The 21,856-nt window shown below is 42.5% G+C and overlaps 1 protein-coding gene across 7 annotated transcripts in view; it reads right to left on the reverse strand.

Annotated features, from left to right (window-relative positions):
* The window catches only part of FLNB (filamin B), a 132,888-nt gene that overhangs the window by 66,059 nt on the left and 44,973 nt on the right, over window positions 1–21,856 (reverse strand). For all 7 annotated transcript variants that reach the window (XM_070493637.1, XM_070493639.1, XM_070493636.1 and 4 more), the window contains exons 2-6: window positions 15,812–16,060; window positions 13,502–13,599; window positions 11,186–11,333; window positions 1,918–2,036; window positions 753–830 (exon numbers count right to left, since the gene is read on the reverse strand). In XM_070493637.1, coding sequence (XP_070349738.1) covers window positions 753–830; window positions 1,918–2,036; window positions 11,186–11,333; window positions 13,502–13,599; window positions 15,812–16,060 — 692 coding nt within the window. The remainder of the gene's footprint in view (window positions 1–752; window positions 831–1,917; window positions 2,037–11,185; window positions 11,334–13,501; window positions 13,600–15,811; window positions 16,061–21,856) is intronic.

Here is a 21,856-nt window from a genome sequence, read left to right on the forward strand (position 1 = left end):
TTACATCATAAATGCTCCCTTCGAGATTTTTTTCCCCAAATTCATGATGTTCTAAGGGTATGAGAGGAATCTACAGCCATGGTTCCAGGTGTTCACTAAAACTCAAGGTGGTACGTATGGTCCATGTTTTGAAGTTTTGGCATGGTACCTGGGGATTGGCCTGTGTGTGCTGTTGAGGCTTTCTTGCAATGAAGGGCTCACTCCTGGATCACCCCACCCTCCTGCAAGACTCACTTAGTGCCCATCCTACAGGCCAACTAGTTGGACACCAACTCAAACAGAATTCAAAATGTTGCTGAGACAAAGGGCCTGGGGGCTGGATTCCTATCATTTCTCCAGGTGCATGGGTGGGCCGCTGGCCTCCACTATAGTGGAGCTCAGGCTTCAGGGCTGACAGATCCTCCAGAGCACCTCGATGGGGAATACTTAAGGAAGCATTAAAGACAAAGAGCCCACTGCTTAGCTTCTATACACCAGGCATATCACTCCATGGCCTAGGTGGAATTAGAATTATCTTATGACATTGCAAAGAACTTAGTGGAATTCAATCTCGATATGTTAGTTAACGTCTCAAGCCTGATTCACACAGATCCCAAATCTTCTACAATGAGCAAAGATACTTTCATAATCAGAAAGGAAAATCAAAGTTAACTTAAGAAATCCACTCTTCCTCCAGAGATATCCTCCTTCCATACATATGGAAGCAAGCCCAGAAGAGCAGCACAAGCGCGGGCAACGACACCCCATCTTACTTTGTGCAGCCCAGTGACCTTCGGCAGGTACTCCACAGAGTACGTCTTGTTCTTGTCGTTGGCTGGGGTCACTTGTGCCTAGGAGGGAAGATGACCAACAGTTAGAGAAGGTGCTAAGCGTGAGTAAAGAGCATGCTGTGCCAGCTGAGGTCCTGAAGCGAGCTGCCAGGTCAGGACCCTGAAGGCACTGACTATTTCCTGTCCCACCCACTCCTGCCAGACATCCCAGGGGAGAAGCAGCCTGAAGTCACAGGCACAAAATCACATAGCACAAAGGTATAACCAAGTCAGGACTCTCCACTCTTTCAGGGCTGGAACTCTCCAGACAAGAGAGAAAATGAGGCAGGTAACTTAAACCTTTATTGGCTCAGTAGTTATTGAGAGTTACGAAATGCCGGGCCCAGTGTCAGTTACCAAAAATAAAACAATGAATGAATCAGGCACAATCCCTGCCCTAGGGGGAGAAACTTAAAATTTCAGATGGTGCTGAGCACTAGGAATAAAATATGATCTTAAGAAGATAAGTGGACTGAGAGAACAGCATGTGCAAAAGCCCTGAGGGAGAAACCAAAGGATGGTCAGTGTGGGAAGAGAGTAGGGCAAGAATCACTTCGTTATTCTGGCCACTGGTATCTAAAACCTCAACTAATAAGAACTTTGCTAAATCCAAAAATCCAAAGTATCCTTTATTTTATTAAACATTGTGTCCTTGGGTATCAATTTATATTATTTTCCTTTTTTTTTTTAGATTGGCCCTGAGCTGACATCTGTTGCCAATCTTCCTCTTTCTTTCTTTTCTGCCCAAAGCCCCAACACATAGTTGCATATCCTAGTTGTAGGTCATTCTAGTTCTTCTATGCGAGATGCCACCACAGCAGGGCCTGATGAGCGGTGCTAGGTCCACACCCAGGATCTGAAGCAGGCCACTGAAGCGGAGCATGCAAACTTAACTACTTGGCTGTGGGGCCAGCCCCTATGTTATTTTTCAAGGCACAGCCCTCAGAGAGGTTATTTTAACTGCTGTAAGCCTCAAGATCCCTTTGGTAAAAAACAGTGCTTGTCGTGAGTTTTAATGAGGAAAATGGAGGCACAGTCCGTGGCTGTGTCACAAGCCCCAAAACCTCCATGGGATGCTGGACAGGGCAGGCAGCATCCTCCAACATACCTCTTCTTTGTTGCCTTCTGGGTCCTCAACAAACACCATCAGGTCTCCTTGCCCAGCACTGATGGTGTCCACGGTGAACTTGGCTGGCTGCTTCACCATGTTTCCAGTGGGCTCAATTCCTGTCACGGGTTTACACACGCATGTTACAAGCTGGGCCAGGCCCTGACACAGGCCGTCAGCCACTGTGTCTCCAAGGAACTGAGAGATGGGACCCAGCCCCACAGCTGCCTCGTGGGAGACAGGGACAAACCGCTGGAACAAAGATAGTCAAACGGGTTGAAAGCCCTAATTTTGTCCTTGTTATTTAAGCAGCAGCCTATTCTGAAATATCCAGAGCAATTCAGTCAGAAGTCTATACAACTGTGAAAAACAATGTGGTAACTAGCACTGGGGGCTTGACTTGAGGGAGGGGACACACGGAGGGGAGGAATGAGGTATGAGAGAACGGCTCATTTTTCATCAAACACCAATTTTTTATGACTTGAAATTTTTAAAAATTGCATTCAACTATGTTTTAAAAATTAAACTTTTTATTATGAGATGAGTGAGTGGATTAATTTGAGATAAAGTCATATGCAGGTGTAAAAAATAATATCCTTCACCCAGTTCCCCAAATGGTTATTTCGTACAAAACTCTAGAACGATATCACAAGAATGGTACTGACCTTGACACAATCAAGATAACGAACATTCTATCCCCACAGGGATCCTCGAGTTGCCCTTTTATAGCCACTGCCACTCCTCCTCACCCCACCCTCTTCTCACCCCAACTACCACTAATCTGTTCTCCATCTCTATAATTTTATGTCTAGGATATTATATAAATGGAATTGTATGTCATATAACCTTTTTGAGTTGGCTTTTTCCACTAAGCATAATTCTCCATAGATTCATCTAGGTTGCTGCCCGTATCAACAGTTTGTTCCTTTTATTGCTGAGTAATATTCCATGAGAGGAATGTACTACCGTTTGTTTAACCATTCACCCATCAAAGGACATCCGGGTTGTTTCCGGTTGTCTAGTACCGATAAAGCTGCTATAAACATTTGTGTACAGGTTTGTGTGTGAACATAAGTTTTCATTCCTCTGGGATAAATAAATGCCAAGGAATGCAATTGCTGGGTTGTGTGGTAGTACGTTTAATTCTTTTTAAGAAACTGACAAACCATGTTCTAGAGTGGCCGTACCATTTTACATACCCACCAGCAATGTATGAATGATCAGAATCCAGTTTCTCTGCATCCTTGCCAGAATTTGGTGCTATCACTAATTTCTACTTTAGCCATTCTGATAGGTGTGTTATGGCTTTAATTTGCATTTCTCTAATGGCCAATGATACTGGACATCTTTTCATGTGCTTCTTTACCATCTGCATATCTTCAGTGAAATGTCTATTTATGTCTTTTACCCATTTTCTAGTTGGATTGTTTGGTTATTTTTTTGTTTTTTGGCCTGTTGAGTTTTGAGGGTTCATTATATATTCTACATACTGGTGCCTTATATATTCTAGATAATTAGTGCTTTCCAAATATTTTCTCTCAGTCTTTAGCTTGTCTTTTCATTCTCTTAACTGCAAAAAGTTTTACATTGTTTTAAAAAGTTTTTAAAGTAACATCCAGTCCCCAGGCCCTTTGTCTCAGCAACACTTTGAGTTCTGTTTGAGATGGTGTCCGGGTGGCTTGTAGGGCAGGAGCTGAGTGAGTTTATCCTACAGGAGAGTGGGGTGATCCAGAAGTGCACCCTTCACTGAGAGAAAGCCCCGGACAGCACATGCACCCCAGTCTCACGTACCAGGCCAAGACTTTGAGACAGAAGGTACTTTAAAAAATATTTTTTAAGTTTTAACTTTGATGAAGTCCAACTTCTCATTTTTTTCCTTTTACACATCATGCCTTTGGCGTTACGTCTAAGAACTCTCTGCCTAGCCCTGGATCCTAAAGATTCTCATCTACATTTTTTTCTGAAAGTTTTATAGTTATATGTTTTACGTTTAAGTCTGTGATCCATTTTGAGTTAACTTTTACATAAAGTGAGAGACTGAGGCTGAGGTTCATTCTCCTTACCTATGGATGTCCCATTGTTCAGGCACCATGTGTTGAAAAGGCCCTCTTTTCTCCACTGAATTGCGTCTGCACCTCTGTCAAGAATCAGTCGTGCGTATTTTGGGGGTGTCTTTCTGGGTTCTTGATTCTGTTTGGTTGATCTGTGCGTCTATCCCTCTGCCAACATCACAGTCCTGATTTCTAGTCTAGCTTTACAGTTAAGCCTTGGAATCAGGTAGACGGATTCCTCCCACATTATCTCTCTTTTTCAAAATTGCTTTCCCTACTGTAGTTCCTTTGTCTTTCCATATACATTTTGGAATAATAATATTTCCTAAATCTATAAGAAATCTTTCTGGGATTTTAATAGCAATCGTGTTAAACAACAATTTAGGGAGAAACTGACATCTTTATTCTTTGACTTTTTCAATCCATGAAAACATATGTCTCTCCATTTATTTAGGTCTTCTTTGAGTTTTTCATCAGTGTTTTTGTAGTTTTCAGCATATAAATCCTATCGTGTTTCATTACATTTACATCTATTTCTCAATTTTTCTTGGAGCAATTGTTCAGTGGTATGGTCTTTTTTATTTTGGTGTCTTCATGTTCATTCTAGTAGACAGAAATCCAACTGATTTTTGTATGCTGATCTCGTATCCTGTGATCTCGCTGAACTCACTTATTCAAGGAGAGCTTTGTTGGTAGATTGTTTAGGGTTTTCTATATAGACAATCATGTCATCTACAAATAGAGACAGTTTTATTTCTGACTTTCCAATATGTATGTCTTTTATTTCCTTTTCTTGCCTGAGTGAACTTGCTAAAATTTGCATCATGTTGAACAACAGTGGTGAAAATGGACATCCTCGCCTTGTTCTTGATCTTAGGGAACATATTCAGTCTTTCACCATTAATTATAATGTCAGCTGTAGGCTTTTTGTGGTAGTTACTCTATATCAAATTGAGGAAGTTCTCGTCTATTGCTCTTTTTCTGACTTCTTATCACGGACGGCTGTTGAATTTCGTCCAGTGCTTTTTCTGTATCAATTGATAAGGTCATGTGATTTTTCTCCTTTAGCCTGTTAATACATGCTGACTGATTTTCTAATATTGTCCGACTTGCATCCCTGGAATAAACCCCATTTGGTCATGATGTATAATTCTTTTTATATACTGCTGAATTTTATTTGCTAATATTTTGTTAAGAAATTTTACATCTATATTCCTGAAGGATATTGGTCTGTAGTTCTTTTTTGGCATTGCCATTGTCTGGTTTTGTTATTAGAGCAAAACTAGCTTCATAAAATGTATTGGGAAGTGTTCCCTTCTCATATTTTCTGGAAGAGATCGTGTAGAATTGGTGTGAATTCTTCTTTAAATGTATGGTAGAATTCTCCAGTGAAACCATCTGGGCCTGGAGATTTCTTTCCCAAGAGCTTTTAAATTACAAATTTGCTTTCTTTCAAGGTTATAGGATCATTCAGGTTATCTATTCATCTCGGTTGAGTTTTGGTAGCTTGTGGTTTTTGAGGAAAGTCTATTGTAGTTATCCATATTTTCCTTACCATTTTTTTTTCTTCCTGTTATTCCAAGATTCCTTCTTTCATTGTTTCCTTTCTGTCCAGAGAATTTCCTTTAACCACTCTCTTAGTGTAGATGTGCTTGTGAGAAATTCTTTTACTTTTGCTTCACCTGGGAATGTCTTGATTCCCTCTTCATTTCTGAGGGATATTATCCTTGGATATAGGATTCCAGGCCGACAATTCTTTTCTCACAGCATGTAAAAATTTTGTGCCACTTCCTTCTGGCCTCCATGGTTTCGGTGAGAAATCTGTCATCCTATTTTCCCCCCATAGGTAAGGTATCATTTCTCTCTTGCTTGCTTTCAAGCTTTTATTGTCTAGCTTCTTGAAGTTTGTCTAAGATGTGGCTTGGTGTGGTTTTGTTTGTTTATTTGTTTCGTGTTTATAGTCTTTGGCTTAGCTCAGCTTCTTGAATCCATAGATTTATATCTTTTGCCAAATTTGGGAACTTTTCAGCCATTATTTCTCTGAGCACTCTTTCAGCCCTCACTCTTTTGACTCTCCTTCTGTGTCAACTATGACACCAATGTTAGACATTGTGTTATCGTCCCACAGGTCCCTGAGGCTCTGTTCATTTCTTTCAGTCTACTTTCTCTGTCATTTAGATTGGGTAATTTTTGTTGTTCTATCTTCCAGTTCACTGATTCTCTTCTCTGTCCTTCCATTCTGCTATGGAGCTCAACCACTGAGTTTTTGTTATTGCCTTTTTCAGTTCTAAAAATTCCATTTGATTCTCCCTGTATCTTCTGTTTTTTGCTCAGATTTTCAATTTTGTCATTTGTTTAAAATGTATTTGTAATTGCTTGTTGAAGTCTTTTTACAATAGCTGCTTTAAAATCTTTATGAAATAATCCTAACATTTCTATCATCGCAGTGTTGGCATCAATCGATTATTTTTTTTTCATTCAGTTTGAGATCTTCCTGGTTCTTGGTAGGATGAGTGATGTTTCAACTGAAAGCTGCATGTTCTGGGGATTATGTTATGAGACTCGGGATCTTACTTAATACTGCTCCAGCAGGGGAAAGGAGGGTGCGTGCCTCATTGCTGCCAGTCGGGGAAGAAGTCCAGGTTCCACATTCAACCTCCACTGATACTCACAGTGAGGTGGGCTCCGCATTACTGGTGGGCGGAGGAGGGAGTTCCAGCTCCCGACTAGGCCTCCACTAGTAGCTGAAAGGGGTAGGAATGCCTCATTAGTACTCCTCAAACGGCCTCTACAGACATCATTGTGGGGAGGGGGGCCTTCTTATCTATGGTGAAACTCTGGGCTCCCCATTCGCCTTTGCTGGTGTAAGTGATGGTTGTGGTGGCCACAGTTTTTTCTGTGGTGTTTGGTTGGAGTAGAGGAGTGATTGTCTAAAAGCATTCTGCCTTGCTGGGCTGCCCTTTCCTGGTCTTTTGGCAGAGACAGTAGGCTTTTGTTGGGGCTTTTTGTCTTTGTGTCCATTGGTGTTTCTAGCTCTCAGCTTCTTCAGCTCCAAGTCTGGGATACACGAGTTAAAAGAAAACCAAGGAACTCACTACAGTGCTGGTCCCTGGGTCCTGAGGTCCCCGGCCAGTTTGTCTTATTCTTTTCCAGAGTCTCCTTATGCTTGTCCTTTATAAAATACCCAGGGATTTTAGCAGTATGCGGCAGGAAGAACTAGGAAAAGTACATCTCCTCCATCTTCCTAGAAGTATTTCTGCATTACGGAGAATTCCAAACTTACACAGTCATAGAGAACTGTAAAATGAACCCCTGTGTACATATCACCTACCTTCAACGACTATCAACTCATGGCCAGTCTTGTTTCACACCTTCACTCCCATCTCTTCCCTCCTCCTGTGTTATTTTGAAACAAATCCTAATCCTCATATTTTCCCTCCATAAACATTTACCATGTATCTTTAAAAGACATTTTTAGACTATCCACATCAAAAAAATTAATAATTCCTCAATATCATCAAATATTCAATCAGTATTCAAATTTCCAATTATATTATAATTGTCATGCATTTTTTTACACATTCTACAACTGCTTGCTTAGTCTCTTAAGTCTCATTTAATCTCTAGGGTTCTTTCCATCTTTTCTTTTCCTTGCCATCAGTCTGTTGAAGACACTGGGTCATTTGTTATGATACTTTGTATTAGTTTTCCAATAAACGACTTAGTTTCAGAAAAACTGGTGGTAGGTAAAGTGTTATATAAAAAGATAACATTCACATACTGTTGGGTAAGAAATGCAAATTGAAGAAAATACATAGTTTGAACTGATTTCAGTATAGGAAAAAGGCTGGAAAGAAATACCTTTGAAGGAAGAAATGGTATTGACAGTTGGGAAGCAAGGTTTTCAATTTTTATTTTCTACATTTTCCCTTTTGCTTAAAATTTACATAATGATCAGGTTATTTAACAAAGAGATTGAAACATGAACTTAATATATTCATAAACACCCACTCCATCTGACTCCAGTAGCCTGAGAAACAACTTCGTCGGCAGCTTATTGAAGGCCTGGGCTTGGGCCCATCCACCCTGGCTAACCATGGTTGGTTAGGAGACCGAACCACATCTCACACTCTGTGAAGCCCCTGGGAGCTATGCTTACCAGAGACAGCCATTCCCCACAATTACTCACAACGAAAGGTGTTGAAGGCTTGCTGTGCAGTGAATGCTTCACACAGAACACAGGTTTTAGAAAAAGTTTCTGCTTAGCTCACGGATACATGCTTTCAACACACTTAACCCCACAAGGGAGCCCGCTACAAAGATCTGTTTGTGGCTGCAGGTTTACCTCACCCCAGCCCTGTCTCCTTCCAGTGAGTGGATCCGCAAGTGGTAACTGCAATCTGGTCAACATCCAAAAGATAAAATAAAATAAACCTCTCCACCCTTTTAGAAACTAGAAGATGAAATGTTCTCTAGTCCTTGGTTCCGTTGGCAGAAATGAAGCAATGTGGCCACATAGGAGAGATAGCAAACTGTACTTGCCCTTTGTCTCACCATGGGGCACGGATAACATCTTAAGGCCCTGCCCATGTGGCCACACATGTGGCCCTATTGCCTAAAACGACCATTTTGTCTTCCTACTTAAAAAGAAAAATAAAAGCTAAATATAGAATCACCATAGGATCCAACAGTTCCACTCCTAGGTATATACCCAAAAAGTTGAAAGCAAGGACTCAAATACTTATGTTCACAGCAGCATTATTCACAATAGCTAAAAGGTGGAAACAACCCAAATGTCCATTGATGGAAGAATGGATAAACAAAACGCAGTACATTCATATAATTGAATCATTATTCAACTTTACAAAGGAACGAAATTCTGACACATGCAACAGCATGGATGAACCTTGAAAACATGCTAAGTGAAATCAGCCAGATATAAAAGGACAAATATTATATGATTCCACTTACATGAGGTATGTAGAATAGGCAAATTCAGAGACAGAAAGTAGAGTGGTGGTTGCCAGAGGCTGGGGGAAGGCGGGAGTGAGAAGCTACGGTTTAATGGGTAGAGGGTCTCAGTTTGGAAAGATGAAAAAGTTCTGGAGATGGAGAGTGGGGATGGTTGCACAATACAGTCAACATACTGAATGCCGCTGAACGGTACACTTAAAAATGGTTAAATTAGTGAATACTGTGTTACGTATATTTTACTACAACAAAAAAATGAAAGCATAGATACATATATGTCTAGGTGTATATATAAATATATATTTTTTCTATAGCTGTGTTTCCTCCCCAAGTGCACAACAGTTATAAAGACAGACGAAGGAAACGGCAATGACTAGCCACATTCCTGAACGGTAGCAAGTAGTCATTTTCTAGAAAACAGCACTGTGAAAGGAAACCGTTTCACATTAACAATGAGGAAGCTGGAAAGGCCAATGATAAGGTTATTGCAAACAAGCATTTTATGCCTTGATTAGACTCAATCCATTTGACCAAGTTTGTCGACAAAAGATTTATTTGGCTGTTTGCAGTTTTTTTGCCATTAAGGAAGCACAGCCTTTAAAATCAGAGATTCCTTATTCCAGCCACCACCCTTGGTATGGCTTAGAGAAAGCACTTGTAAAGCAAGCATGGACATGCCGACCTTGGAGTGACTGCACATGGAGGGAGGGCTTTAAACAAAGTCCCCAGTCCCTGCGTAATGCAAATGATTGCGCAGACCCCACCTCATTGCCAAAGGGACCTCAAATGGCAAGTGGGTCTGTTCTAGACCCATCAGACTCTGTCTTCTAGTCTAAATCAAGCGAAAAACACAGATGCGCCTCATCTGGCCACCGAGGCTGAGAACAGCACACATCAGCACCACTGCCCTTGTTGTGTGTCATCTTCAGACTAAGCTGACACCAACGGGGGCAGTGCTGTCTTCAAAGGGGATGAGCGTATGGGATATCCTACAAGACAAGCACCCTGGACTCTTCAGAAAGTCAATGTCATTAAAAAAAGAAAAGTTGGGGGAAATTATTCTAGATTAACAGTCTAAAGAGAAATAAACAAATGTAGCTAGTGAATCTTAATCAGATCTTGATTTGTAAAACAACAAAAACTGTAAAAGACAATTTTAGGACAATAGGGAAATTTGAATACAAACTGGATACTAGTTGATATGTGACTACTGTTAATTTTCTTGTGTGTGATAATGAATATTGTGGTGATGTTAGAGAATGTCCTCTTCTCAGGAGAGGCTTGCTGGTGTATTGAGGAGTGAACCATCACGTTGCTGCAATTTATTTTTAAATAATTCAACAATCTCACACACACACACACACACACACACACACACATATGCATGCACACACAAAGGGCAAGAGAAAACTATTATGTTAGAATGGTAAGAACTGTAGATTCAAGATATTTTTGTGTGTCTAAATGTTATAATAGTTATAATTATAGCTATGAAAATTAAGGAATAAAATGCACCCCTTCCCGTCCCCACAGAAAAGGGAGTAAGCTGTATCTCGCTGTGCTAATCTTTAGCAGAAACCACACTGGGCTGGAATGTAACTGCTCTCCCTAAAAAGCTAGTGTGCTTGAAGTCAGGTGCCAGCCAGGCAACCAAGCTCCTTGAAATGACTTCGACCCACCATAACGTTCTGAGCATAACACTCCTGGCAGCTGCCTTGGAGATCATAAACAGGATGTCTTAGCAAGGAAGTGTCTGCCAGGGGCTAACAATAGCTCCCACCCCATCTGGAAATCTGAGGGCGCTTTAGCATAACTGAAGGAGAAGTGAATCAGCAGCCAGATGACCCAGGCTCCCACCTCACCCCCATCACTGACAATAGTGATCCGGGGTGAGGCCTCTACTCCCTAACCCCCATGGATTGGACCTCTGATTCCTCATCTGAAAAATGGGAAGAGTAGCCCTTTCTTCATCCCAGGGATACTGCACTAAAATCACAAAGCAACAAACTCATCAGTCTCCGTCACATTAAAGCAGCAGTGTTTCTTAAAGCCTAGATCCACAAGGCAGAAAAAGATGGTCATAAACAAATGGACCTTTAGGTACAAAACATCTAACAAAGGAGACCTGGGGTGTCTTTAAGGATTAAGCCTCTACACTCGTGATTCTGAGAAGCTTCTTCCTGAAGCCACGTAATACTCTCTAAGACCAGAGGACAAGCCTCAAGTCCAAGACAACCATCACTTACCTCTGCCATAGGCCCTGGCTTTCTTGGGGTTGAGTTTGGGTTTAAGAGGAGCCCCTGGCTTGAGCTTGGCTTTGGGGAACTGGGACAGGTAAGTCATCACCGAGTGCTCATCCACATCCGGGTGAATAATTTCTTCAGGAGTGATGACCTAAAATAATGACATGGCAGCTGAATGCCCAGAAAACATCACTAGGAAACTACTGAAGTTTTTGCAAATGTCTCTTAAACTAAACACCACAAATATTAAGAATTTGACTCAGTCTCTCAATTAAGTGAAATTACCTTAAACTGGCATGCCAAAATCAGTGTTTTTAACATTTCAGAGGAGTCACCATTCCCTTTGGAAGCTGAAGACCCTCTCCAGACAACTCTGTATGTAATTTCCAGAGGTTCACACCCCCTTATCCCGGAAAAAAAGCCCACTTACTCCCCTGGACAAACTTTCCAGAAGGGGTAAACTACCTCAAGTAAGGAGGAAGAGGAAACAAGTACATGTAGGATTAGGGCACTTTATAAAAAAGCACATAGAAAAACTGGCCTTTTTCTTTGCTCATCTATCCATTGTCAGAATTTAAGTCAGCTACTACTGAAAAAAATAAAAATAAAAACAGGGACAACACAATGACATATTAGAAATATGGTCATCTTGTTATAGACTGTTTGTGTCCTGTCAAAATTCCTATGCTGAAGCCCTAAGCCCAGAGTGATAATATTAGGAGGTGGAATACTTGGGAAGTAAATAGGTTTAGATGATGTCCCAAGGGTGGAGCCCCCACAATGGGATTAGTGTCCTTATAAGAAGAGCAAGAAAGACCAGAGCTCCCTGGCGTGCTTGCTTGCGCTCTCTTGCGCTCTTGTGCGCACGCTCTCTCTCGGACTTGCTCTTGGACTCCCCAGCCTCCGGAACTGAGAAAGAAATGTCTGTTGCTTAAGCCACCCAGTCTATGGTATTTTGTTATAGCAGCCCGGGCTGACGAAAACAGGTCTCAATACACTAAGAGCCATTAAAAAAATGGGGAGGGAGTGAATTTCTCCTGATATTCAGCTTAGGAGCAAGATTAGACCCATGCTGGACAGGTGGCCTCCCTGAACCAGCCCTAAGCAGCACAAAAAAATCCTCCTGTCCCCAACAAGAGGTAAGCCACACCTTCTTGGAGGAATAGAAGGGCTCTGTCTCGCGAACCAAATGCACATGAACAACATATATACCAAGCTTCCCTCACCTTGTGGTAAAAAGAGCCCAGAAAACATTCTGATGATTAGCAGCAGCAACAAAATAGCTATTTGGGTTTGAACTGTTGCCTTCAATATGTTCCATAAAATGTAGGATGTACGTTGATTTGGCATTTCTTCTAAACAGCTCCTTCAACACCTTTCTAGTGCCAACATCACATGAATGTCAAAAGGAGATGGTTTTAGGTTTAAGAGGAGATGAAAAACATAGCACACCACTTCCTGAGGATGGAGGAGCCAGGAAATGGGCCATGAAGAAGAAACATGATGCCAAAACCAAGTCAAGGAATATAGGCAAGTTTTTCTACCTCCCAAGGGATCTTGTTAGGAAATACAATGATCTCGGCCCTGAATGACAACTTAGACCTTAATGGAGCCTGTGGTGAAGTCATCTACCCCATAGCACTGGCTATCCATAACTTCTCTTGACCAGGGCTCTGCACATGGGAGTCATGGTGTTTAACTGTCAGGAGAAGATTTGTAGACTCCTTGGAAGGGCTCAGAAGATTGGACCTCAACTAAACAATGCGGCTACTGCAGCTGATATCCAAGACTTATTCAATTTCCAAGTTCTCTTGTTATATTCCTGTGATAGGATTATGGGCAATCCAAATTCTTCCACAATTTCCATTAATGATAGGTTATCCTGGTTTAAATTTTTTAAAAAGTTCTATGCCCTGTGACTTTCCTTAAGATATTCGATTAAAAAAAACTTTTTAGATATGTAAAAAAGTGGTCAAATATTAGCAATTTCTTACAGTTCAAATTAATTGTTAAGGTCCCCATTTGCAGTCTGATGTCCAGAGATAAACTTCGAGATCTTTGGAGCAGAAATACTACAAAATCTGTCACATGTGACAAAGAGTGACATGACAATTTCTGAATGCTCTAGAAGCAAACAAGTCAATGAAAATCTATTATTATGGGTAAACTGAGGAAGATGGGAGAGTGCCACAGGCAATGCTCCTTGAAGGTCAACGTTGAGGTCAGACTGACTGCCAGACTCAAGGAGGCATCAAGAGTGCCAGAACAAGCTACAGGGTAGAAACAACCTCGTGGGATGTTGCACGCTTGTATATATACCTGTGGGACACCCAGCCAGTCATCTGCCTGTTGCATGGCTTCTCGTGCATTATCCACAGGCTTTCGTGGGTCCCAGGACTCCCAGTCTGGGCACAGACCTGTTAACATAACACAAAAGATTCTGTTAGTCTTAGCTGACTGAAGAGATTAAAGGAAGCCATGTACTTACATTAAGCCCACTTGGTATCTTAATTCAGAGAACAAGTTCTTCCAAAAATCTTAGTGAATTATATACTTTATGGGCAGAGATGTGAGTATGCCACAGTGGAAACTGTTCTGAGATGAAGCTGCGACCTCCTTCGGGCTATTTTCTTGCATTAAAATGGGGATTACCCATTCCTTGAAGGTGTGGTATGACTAAATAAGCAAAGCCTGTAAAACCATTTGGGCCTGGTGCCTTTTTGCAGGAGAGATTTTTCTGAGCTACCACACTCACACTTTTGTACTGTGGTCATCAAATGTGTAGAGCTGACACCAGCTGGGTGTCCTATGATTTAACTCAAATCTGATACTATCTATGTGGAGACTGTGTCAGACCCCACAGGTTAAGGGCTCAGTCCCACAAGACTGCCCCCTCCCCTCCTTCAGGTGCCAACTGCAAGTCCAGGTTGTCACCTGGGCTTCTGATTGACCAGCTACAAATCGGGAGGTTCCCACCACCCCTCCTCAGCTTTGATCATTTACTAGAGTGGCTCACAGAACTCAGGAAAACAGTTTACTTAGTAAATTACTAGTTTACTATAAAAGGATATAACTCAGGAACAGCTGGATGGAACAGACACACAGGGCAAGGTATGAAAGCAGGAGTGAGGAGCTTCCATGCCCTCTCTAGGTGCACCACCCTCCCAGCACCTCCATGTGTTTACCAACCCAAAAGCTCCCTGATCCTCACAGTTCAGAGTCTTTTGTGGAGGCTTCATTATGTAGTCACGGTTGATTAAATCACTGGCCATGGGTGGCTCACCCAACTTTCAGCCCTTGGAGTCTGAAATGGGGCTGAAAGTTCCAACCCTCGAATCATGTGGTTGGTTCACCTCACAATCAGGCCCCATCCTTAGGGCTTTTGAAAAGTCACCTCATTAACACAAACTCAGGTGTGGTTGAAAGATATCATTGTCATGGCTCTTATCACTTAGGAAATTCCAAGGGTTTTCAGAGCTCTGCTCCAGGAAAGAGGATGAAGACCAAATATATATATTTCTTATTATAAGTCACAATATCACAATCCTGTCCCTGGACATACCTGAAAAGAATGGACTAGCATCCCGTATAATTAAAAAAATACACTTATTCACAGGCCAAAACCTAGAGTTATCTTAGAAACCTTTGTAAGCACCAGAAGTACAGGATTGGAGTAAAAATCCCCAGATTTAAACTGGAAAGAGGTATCCTAAAATGTGTCTTTGGGTGGAAGCAAGGAAGAGGGCACTGGGAAATGAACTAATGCTAAACTTTGAGTTATTTCTGGATGACATTAGCTTATAGACTCTCAAGGAAAATGAGGCCTCCAGTCAGCCCTCTTTCCCCATCCAACTAACACTAGCTGATTCTGCTTTGAGCATGTTGAGAACCACTAACTTACTTAAATACTAATGTGCCCTGCACATACAGAGCACTCGGTAAACGGAAAATATGATTATTATAGTAGATTTTTTATTAAAAACAATTTTGGGGGATGTATATAAACACAGGCTCTGGTTTTTCTACTGAATGTATATCAGCAAGCTCTACCCATTAATCTAAACCCTCCAATGAGGATAATTACTACCTTGGTGTACACTCAACCACTCAGAAAAGGGTGGAAAAGGCTCCAGCTGGATCCCAACCAAACACTTTTTCACAGCAATGCAGAAAGAAAAGGGTGGAGAAAGCCATATATAGTCAACCCAGTGGTCAATAAAAACAGGGACTTTCCACTCAATGGAAGTTTTTAGATTTGCATGCCAATCCACCTAACAGGGTCACATGTTCCTGCTGAAGCCAACGGGAAACTAAGCACCAAGTGTGTGAAGAAGCAAGACATTGGAGTCTGGAAGCTAAACCCGAGGCCTACTCTAGGCACTAAGGCCTTCATTGGGAATCTGAATAAATAACTGTATTCAATGCTCAAAGAAGTCAATATCTATAAGACCTGACATTGGAAAGGTAAATGAAGCCATTTTCAGTTCCCTTAGCTGTATTACCATGGGCTAAAACCAGAAGAAATATACCAACGCCAGCAAACCTAGCTTCCTCATTGAAAACCAAGAGGTTTAGGGGCCCAGAGACCCCCACCCCAAAGAGATGGTTTAGGCTGCCATGGGCACTTACCTGGAGCACAGCTGTCTACCAGGGCTCCCAGGGCTTTGCCATCTTGCCAGTTCTGGTTAAAGTTAGTGATGGGCAAGTAGGGGATCTTGTTCTGAATCCATCCCAGCAGCCTCTGCTTTGGCGTCTGCTTCTTGGCATCATCATCCCCTTCATCCTCCCACACGGGCATGGAGATGGAGTAGTGGAGGATCAGTGTCCACACCAGGCCCAAGATGAGCTTCAGGTTCCCATCCACGATGGCTTTGCTATCTGAGGAGAGAGGCAGAGGCTTGGTCATTGCTCTGGGTTACAGAGACTCACACTCTTTGTAAAAAAGTAAAGGAGATCTTCATTTGTTAGAGAATTGTACTGAGATATTAAAGAGTGAAAGGATGTAATGCTGGAATATGCTTCAAAATACTTGAGGATGAGAACAGATGAAATAAGATTCCAAAATGTTAACTGGTGTCATTGGCTCATTGGGGAATAGATTATACTATTGTTTTTACAATTGCGTATGTTTGGAATTTTCCATAATAAAAAGAACTTTTAAAATTTAAAGAAATCATTTCAGAATTACAGACAAGAAAAAGAGGTGGTTGCATTCCAGAGATAACCACTTGTTTACCTGGTGGTATATAGTTTACCAGATTGGGTGTGTGTGTATACACATATATATATGTGTTTGCTGCCCTGAATTTATATCATACCATACAACAGGTCTTGAAATTTTTATTTCCACTAATCAATATGTCCTAGATATCTTTTCCCTATAAAAAGGTGTTTCTGTTTAAACACTTATCTACAGGTATACGAGGCCAGTTTCCCCGCAAATTCCACCAACACTGGATGTTACTAATCGTTTTCATTTCTGCTACTCTGACAAGTTAGTCATTCATAAGAGAAAGTCATTAATAGTTAAACAAATCCAATTGGACAAAGTTTCTGTTGGCAGGATATGGAACTGGCCAAAGTCATGGCCGCTGTGTAAGTCCTCTCTTAGCTTAAAAGAATATGCCATACCCCTGGCCAGTCCCTTTTAGGAATCTTACTGCCATTGGTTTCCACTTTCCACTCCCCTTGACTTCTCTGCAGCTCTGTGTCCTCTTTATAAGCTCCATCTACACCCATCAAAATTCAAATATTATCTTATATTCTCTCTCTCGATTTCCTATACCCTTTCCCCAACAAACATTCTCTATAGTAACCCCCTATTCTACCAAGACCTCAATCTGAAAACATTACCATCTTGTACTCCTCCTTCAAAACCCTGGTTGTAGTTTCCACAATGTACGGATTCTCTCCCTATGTAAATCTCTTGGCAAATCCTTTTCCATACCCTCCCAAAAAAATATGCGGCCCCTCCTTGCCTCTCAGAGTCCTTGACATCCATGAAGCCGAATCACCATTCATATAACCCCAAAACCATCTTTCTAGTCAGGTACCTTTGTGCTTCCAAATTCACCAATGGTCCCTGCTGCCCACAGTCAAACTCCTTAAACATATACCACCTTCAGAGACCTACACAACCTCCATCCAGCCTGCTTTTCACCCTTGTTACCCCACCCACTACACTTCACATTCCAGGCTCCAAGACTCCTTGTTCCTGGATCACATCTTGCTTTGAACCCCCGGACCTCTCCACGTGTTCTGTACTCCCTTTGATGGGAAGACCCTTCACCCCATCCTCCTGTGGGACAAATCATCATTCATCATTTGAGATCCAGATCCAAATGTTAGCAGCCCTTCACTCCCGCCAGTGTATGTGTGATCGTGTCAGGGTCCTCTCCCTCAAGACAAGGACTATTTGCTCCTCAGCCTCCCACCCCAACTCCAGGACTGTGCACACCTGCTGGGGAGTAACTAGCCTTCTTCATCTGGGAGTTCCCCTCACCCTGTCGCACCCATCCACCACAAGCCACCTGAATGTCGGTTAAACACACATCAAACCGCACTTAATGAAACCCAACTACAACCACATGAAAAATATACTCACATGCTGATAAGGAGTAAATGGCACACCACTCAAAACCGAAAGGGTGGGGGCTTCATTTTTTTTAAGTTAACCCGATTATTGTTTATTGTTACATCCTCTTACCAGAAAAGGCCCTCTTAAAAGCCCACACCCAAACCCACAGAAACCAAAGGTAATTTTACAGTTGCAGATTCAGTCATAAAAAAACTTGATCATCTAAAACTGGACAAAGTAAGACTATCATGACCTGGCTGGTAAGACAAACTATATTTGAGCAATCCTCACTCAAAGTTAAGGTGCCCAGGGATTTTCTATGTAACGAATTATATAAGTGATAACTTGTAAGCAGGACTGTCCAGGTAACCCAGTGACAAATGAAAATGCAGGGCTGCTTGTCCAAAAAGTATTAAGAATTTCAAGATGGCAACAGCACAGCCTTAAAGCAAGCACGGGGCCTTCTGAGCACGAGGCCCTGTACAGGTGCACAGATCGTGTGACCATGAAGCCAGCTCTGCTTCTGAGGTCCTGTGGTCAATAAAGCAGCACTAATGTGCATAAAACACTGGACTTTGCACAGAACTCGGATATCCAAGGAATTCATCCCATGGACCACACGTTTCTCCAGCTGGCAGTCCTTGATTGTGACTGAATTTTTTGGTTTAGATGGCCTGGTATAAGGTTGTCTTTGAAGTGCTATTGATTACTGAGTTACTACCTATTGATCATAAGAAGTTCCAGGTCAAACAATTTCCCTGCCAGTTTTCTTTATTCAAGCTAAAGGGAGAAGAGAAGTCTTCAGAAGGGGGGTGAGGGCGGGGGAAGCAAAAAAAGGAAGTAACGTGGATGTCTGCTTATCGCTAGTCAGGATAATGCTGGTGGATCAGGCGGGGTCTAAACAGGCCAAAGTCTCATCCAGCGGGCCGCAAAGCTCAAACTTTCCTGAGTTATGTGTTAAATGCTTTTTGAATGCAAACTTGCAGATTTCGTTCATAAATCAAAACATGAAACCAGTTTGCTCTATTTTTTAACCAGCTTACACATGTTGGTCTAAAGGAATGAGACACGAGTCTTTTTCAAAAAGATTTTGGGGGAAATATGACCCAGTAAAAGTCTGAGCCAAATTTATGACAAATATAATGCCCAGAACTTCTGTTTCCAATGAATTCAAGGTGGGTGTCCAAAAGGAAAGCCCCCATTAGGGTCTCACTGGGATAAATGATACCTTCGTTCAGCTATTCTAAGAAGCTGGAGGGAGAAGGGTCCTCATTCCAAATGATTTTGACAAGTGAAGGTTCAAATACTTCACCAAACTCTTGGAACAATAAAAAGATGGCGACTTGCCCGAAAGGCCTCCCCCATTCCCACCCACATGAAATAGGAGACTCCCAGCGCCTTGAAAATGAAACGCTACAGCGTCATGGTGCCGACGTGCAGTCATCACAGCGGACTACAGAACTTTCCGACGTGAGTGTGCTCTGCGATGTTTATGTTGAGTGTAAACACGGTGCAGAAATGTAAAAGGAGGAAGAGGCCAGGCCAGGCGGAAGCCTCTCCAGCAGGATTCCACCTCCTTGGGTTACTGAGATCCTCTTTCAGGAATAAAACAAGCCAACGCCTGCCACGCCTGCCCGACCTCCTAGAATCTGCTCAGATCGTCAAGGGGTTGGAATCTGGATGCAAGTTTCTCCTCCCCAAATCACAACCAATCACAATCCCTAAGGAGTTTGGCCCTGGCTCTGGGCAAGGCAGACCCTCAAACCACATACACCTCCTGGAACTACTTAAAATCATCCAGTGTTGCTTGTAAGTGAGGGCAGTGGCTTTTTTTTTTTTTTTTTTAAATAGCCAGAAAGTTAATTTGAGCTACTGCAAATTCAAGGAGGGAACGTCTTCACATCGTTTCAGTACATCGATTCTCCAGGCCTTGTTGAACAGCATTCTAGAATGGCTGCATTTACCGGGGTGGAGACCAACTATTTTCAGACAATCTCCAGAAGCATCTTGGAAACATCCCCTTTGTGGATAAGTTCCCCCGAGGTAAAGGAGATAGTGAGCTTTCATCTCTTTCTACTCATATTAGGAGCGCCACACCCATGAACCATCTGCACGCCTTCTACGTGCACTGTGACAACCTTCTCTCCTGGCTGTTACCAATTAAGTAGGGTGGCAGGGGTGGGGACCCAGGAGGACAGGCCTGGGTGGACATCACTCCACATTTTGCTCTCCTGAGTGAGGACTGCAGGTCATCCATTAGCCGCAATGCAGCTGGCTGCTGGGTCAGAAACAGCCAAGCAACTCTGCAGGAACCGAGGAGCGGGAAGGGTTTCAGAAAACCTCTTTCTAGGGCACCTGAGGACAATTCACCAAGACACACTACGACTTGGCCATCTGGGGAACAGGCTGCCACAGGCTCTGCTCCTTGCCCTCTCATCTCTGTTACCCGCTGAGAGGCAGTGTGGCAGGGTGGTTTGCAAGTATAGGTTCTGGAACCAGGAGTGTCACACTTTGAACAATCCGTCCACCCCCTCTGAGCCTGATTTGTCCTCATCTACCAAATGGGGATGACCATAGTCCACACCTTCACAGGACTGGTGAGTAGCCTTTTTAAATCTCTTTGTTACAGCAGTTTATAACAAGAGAATGTTCTGGGCCTTAAAGACCTGAAGTCACGTGGGCCTATTTCTATCGGGAAAATAAAATACAGACCACAATAAAATAAGGGTGGGTCGGAACAGTGGGGTCAGCCGGAGTTCCAATTCATTTTCCTGCTCATGAATTACTCAAGGATGACAAAGGAGCTGTTCGAGCTAGCAATTTTTATACATCACTATGTCAGGGTTCAGTTAATAAAGAGTTCATTTGGAAAGGCTTTCTATGTTAACAATTTTTCAAAAGATGATACAATAGACCAGGGATGGCAAATAATGTTGGCACGTGAGGTGAAAATTCTTTCACTGTGTTAAGGAGTCTGAAGCCCTATCTGGATTCAGCAAGAAAGACTGCCAAAATGGGTTACCAAGGTCAGCTGTGAATAAGGCATGGGGAACAGAGGCTTAGCGAGGAAGGTTACTGCGCAGATCAGCAATGCCTGCCCTGGGCGTGGCATGGGGAGTGGTGACAGAGATTTCTCTGCAACAGAATTGACTAAACATTCCCAAATCCCTGATTTCTACTATAGGCCCATAACACATTCCTTATGCACAAGCTTAGACTTCACATTTCCTACTTTGCCAACTATTCCTTCTGTTCTCTCTCATTTACTAGACAATTCTTGCCTGGAATATTGAAAGAAATTATTTCATAAATACCTTATTTTTACTTTGGTATAGAGCTTTGGGGGGACTTTCAGATCAGATATATGATGATGTACTGCTTTGTAATTTATCCCAAACACCCTATTTTCTGGTTAAGAGGCATCCTTTATTTAAAAGTTGCATTTACATCACCCAGTCGGCTTTCTTTTCAACGCTACTTTTGAGTTTTTATCACTTTTGAGAATTACTTTTTATCTAGCAGCAAAGCCACACTGGACGAAATGAGATGGGTCTATCAAAGCGCCTAGAAGTTAGTAAATCTCATCCCACTTAGTATTATTGGGAAAGCCTTGAAATGTTAGAACAAGGATTCTAACCATGTTAGAAAGATGAAAAAACAAAAAAAGGAAAGATACTCCAAAATGGTCTAAGCAGTGCATCCTAAACTAGGTTTAGACCCCAAAGCTACCGGTCCCCGCACTAACTGATGCCACTACTGCCACTAAATTGTCCTGGGCGACTAGCAGGACAGGGGCCCCAGGACTCCCGAGCCTGAGCAGCAGAGTCCAGCCCCTGGGAGGTGTGGGTAAACCCCAGCGCAAGCTCGCAAGGCCTCAGCATGATGGTGTCTGTCTCTCATTCACAGCTTCTAGCCACAACTGCTGAGAACACGTCCAGCTGAAATAATAAACATGGCTGTGAACGGAGGTCCTCGTCACCTTCTGACTCTGGCTCAGCCTGTCATGTGGCGAGCCCACCTCACCTGAAGCACAGCTCACTGTCCACCCTGTGCATGCGTGTGCAGCCCCCAGGGAGGCCCCTGAGGAAAGGAGTGAG

This window comes from Equus asinus, chromosome 21 (genome assembly GCF_041296235.1).
Source record: "Equus asinus isolate D_3611 breed Donkey chromosome 21, EquAss-T2T_v2, whole genome shotgun sequence".
Classification (NCBI taxonomy): Eukaryota; Metazoa; Chordata; class Mammalia; order Perissodactyla; family Equidae; genus Equus; species Equus asinus.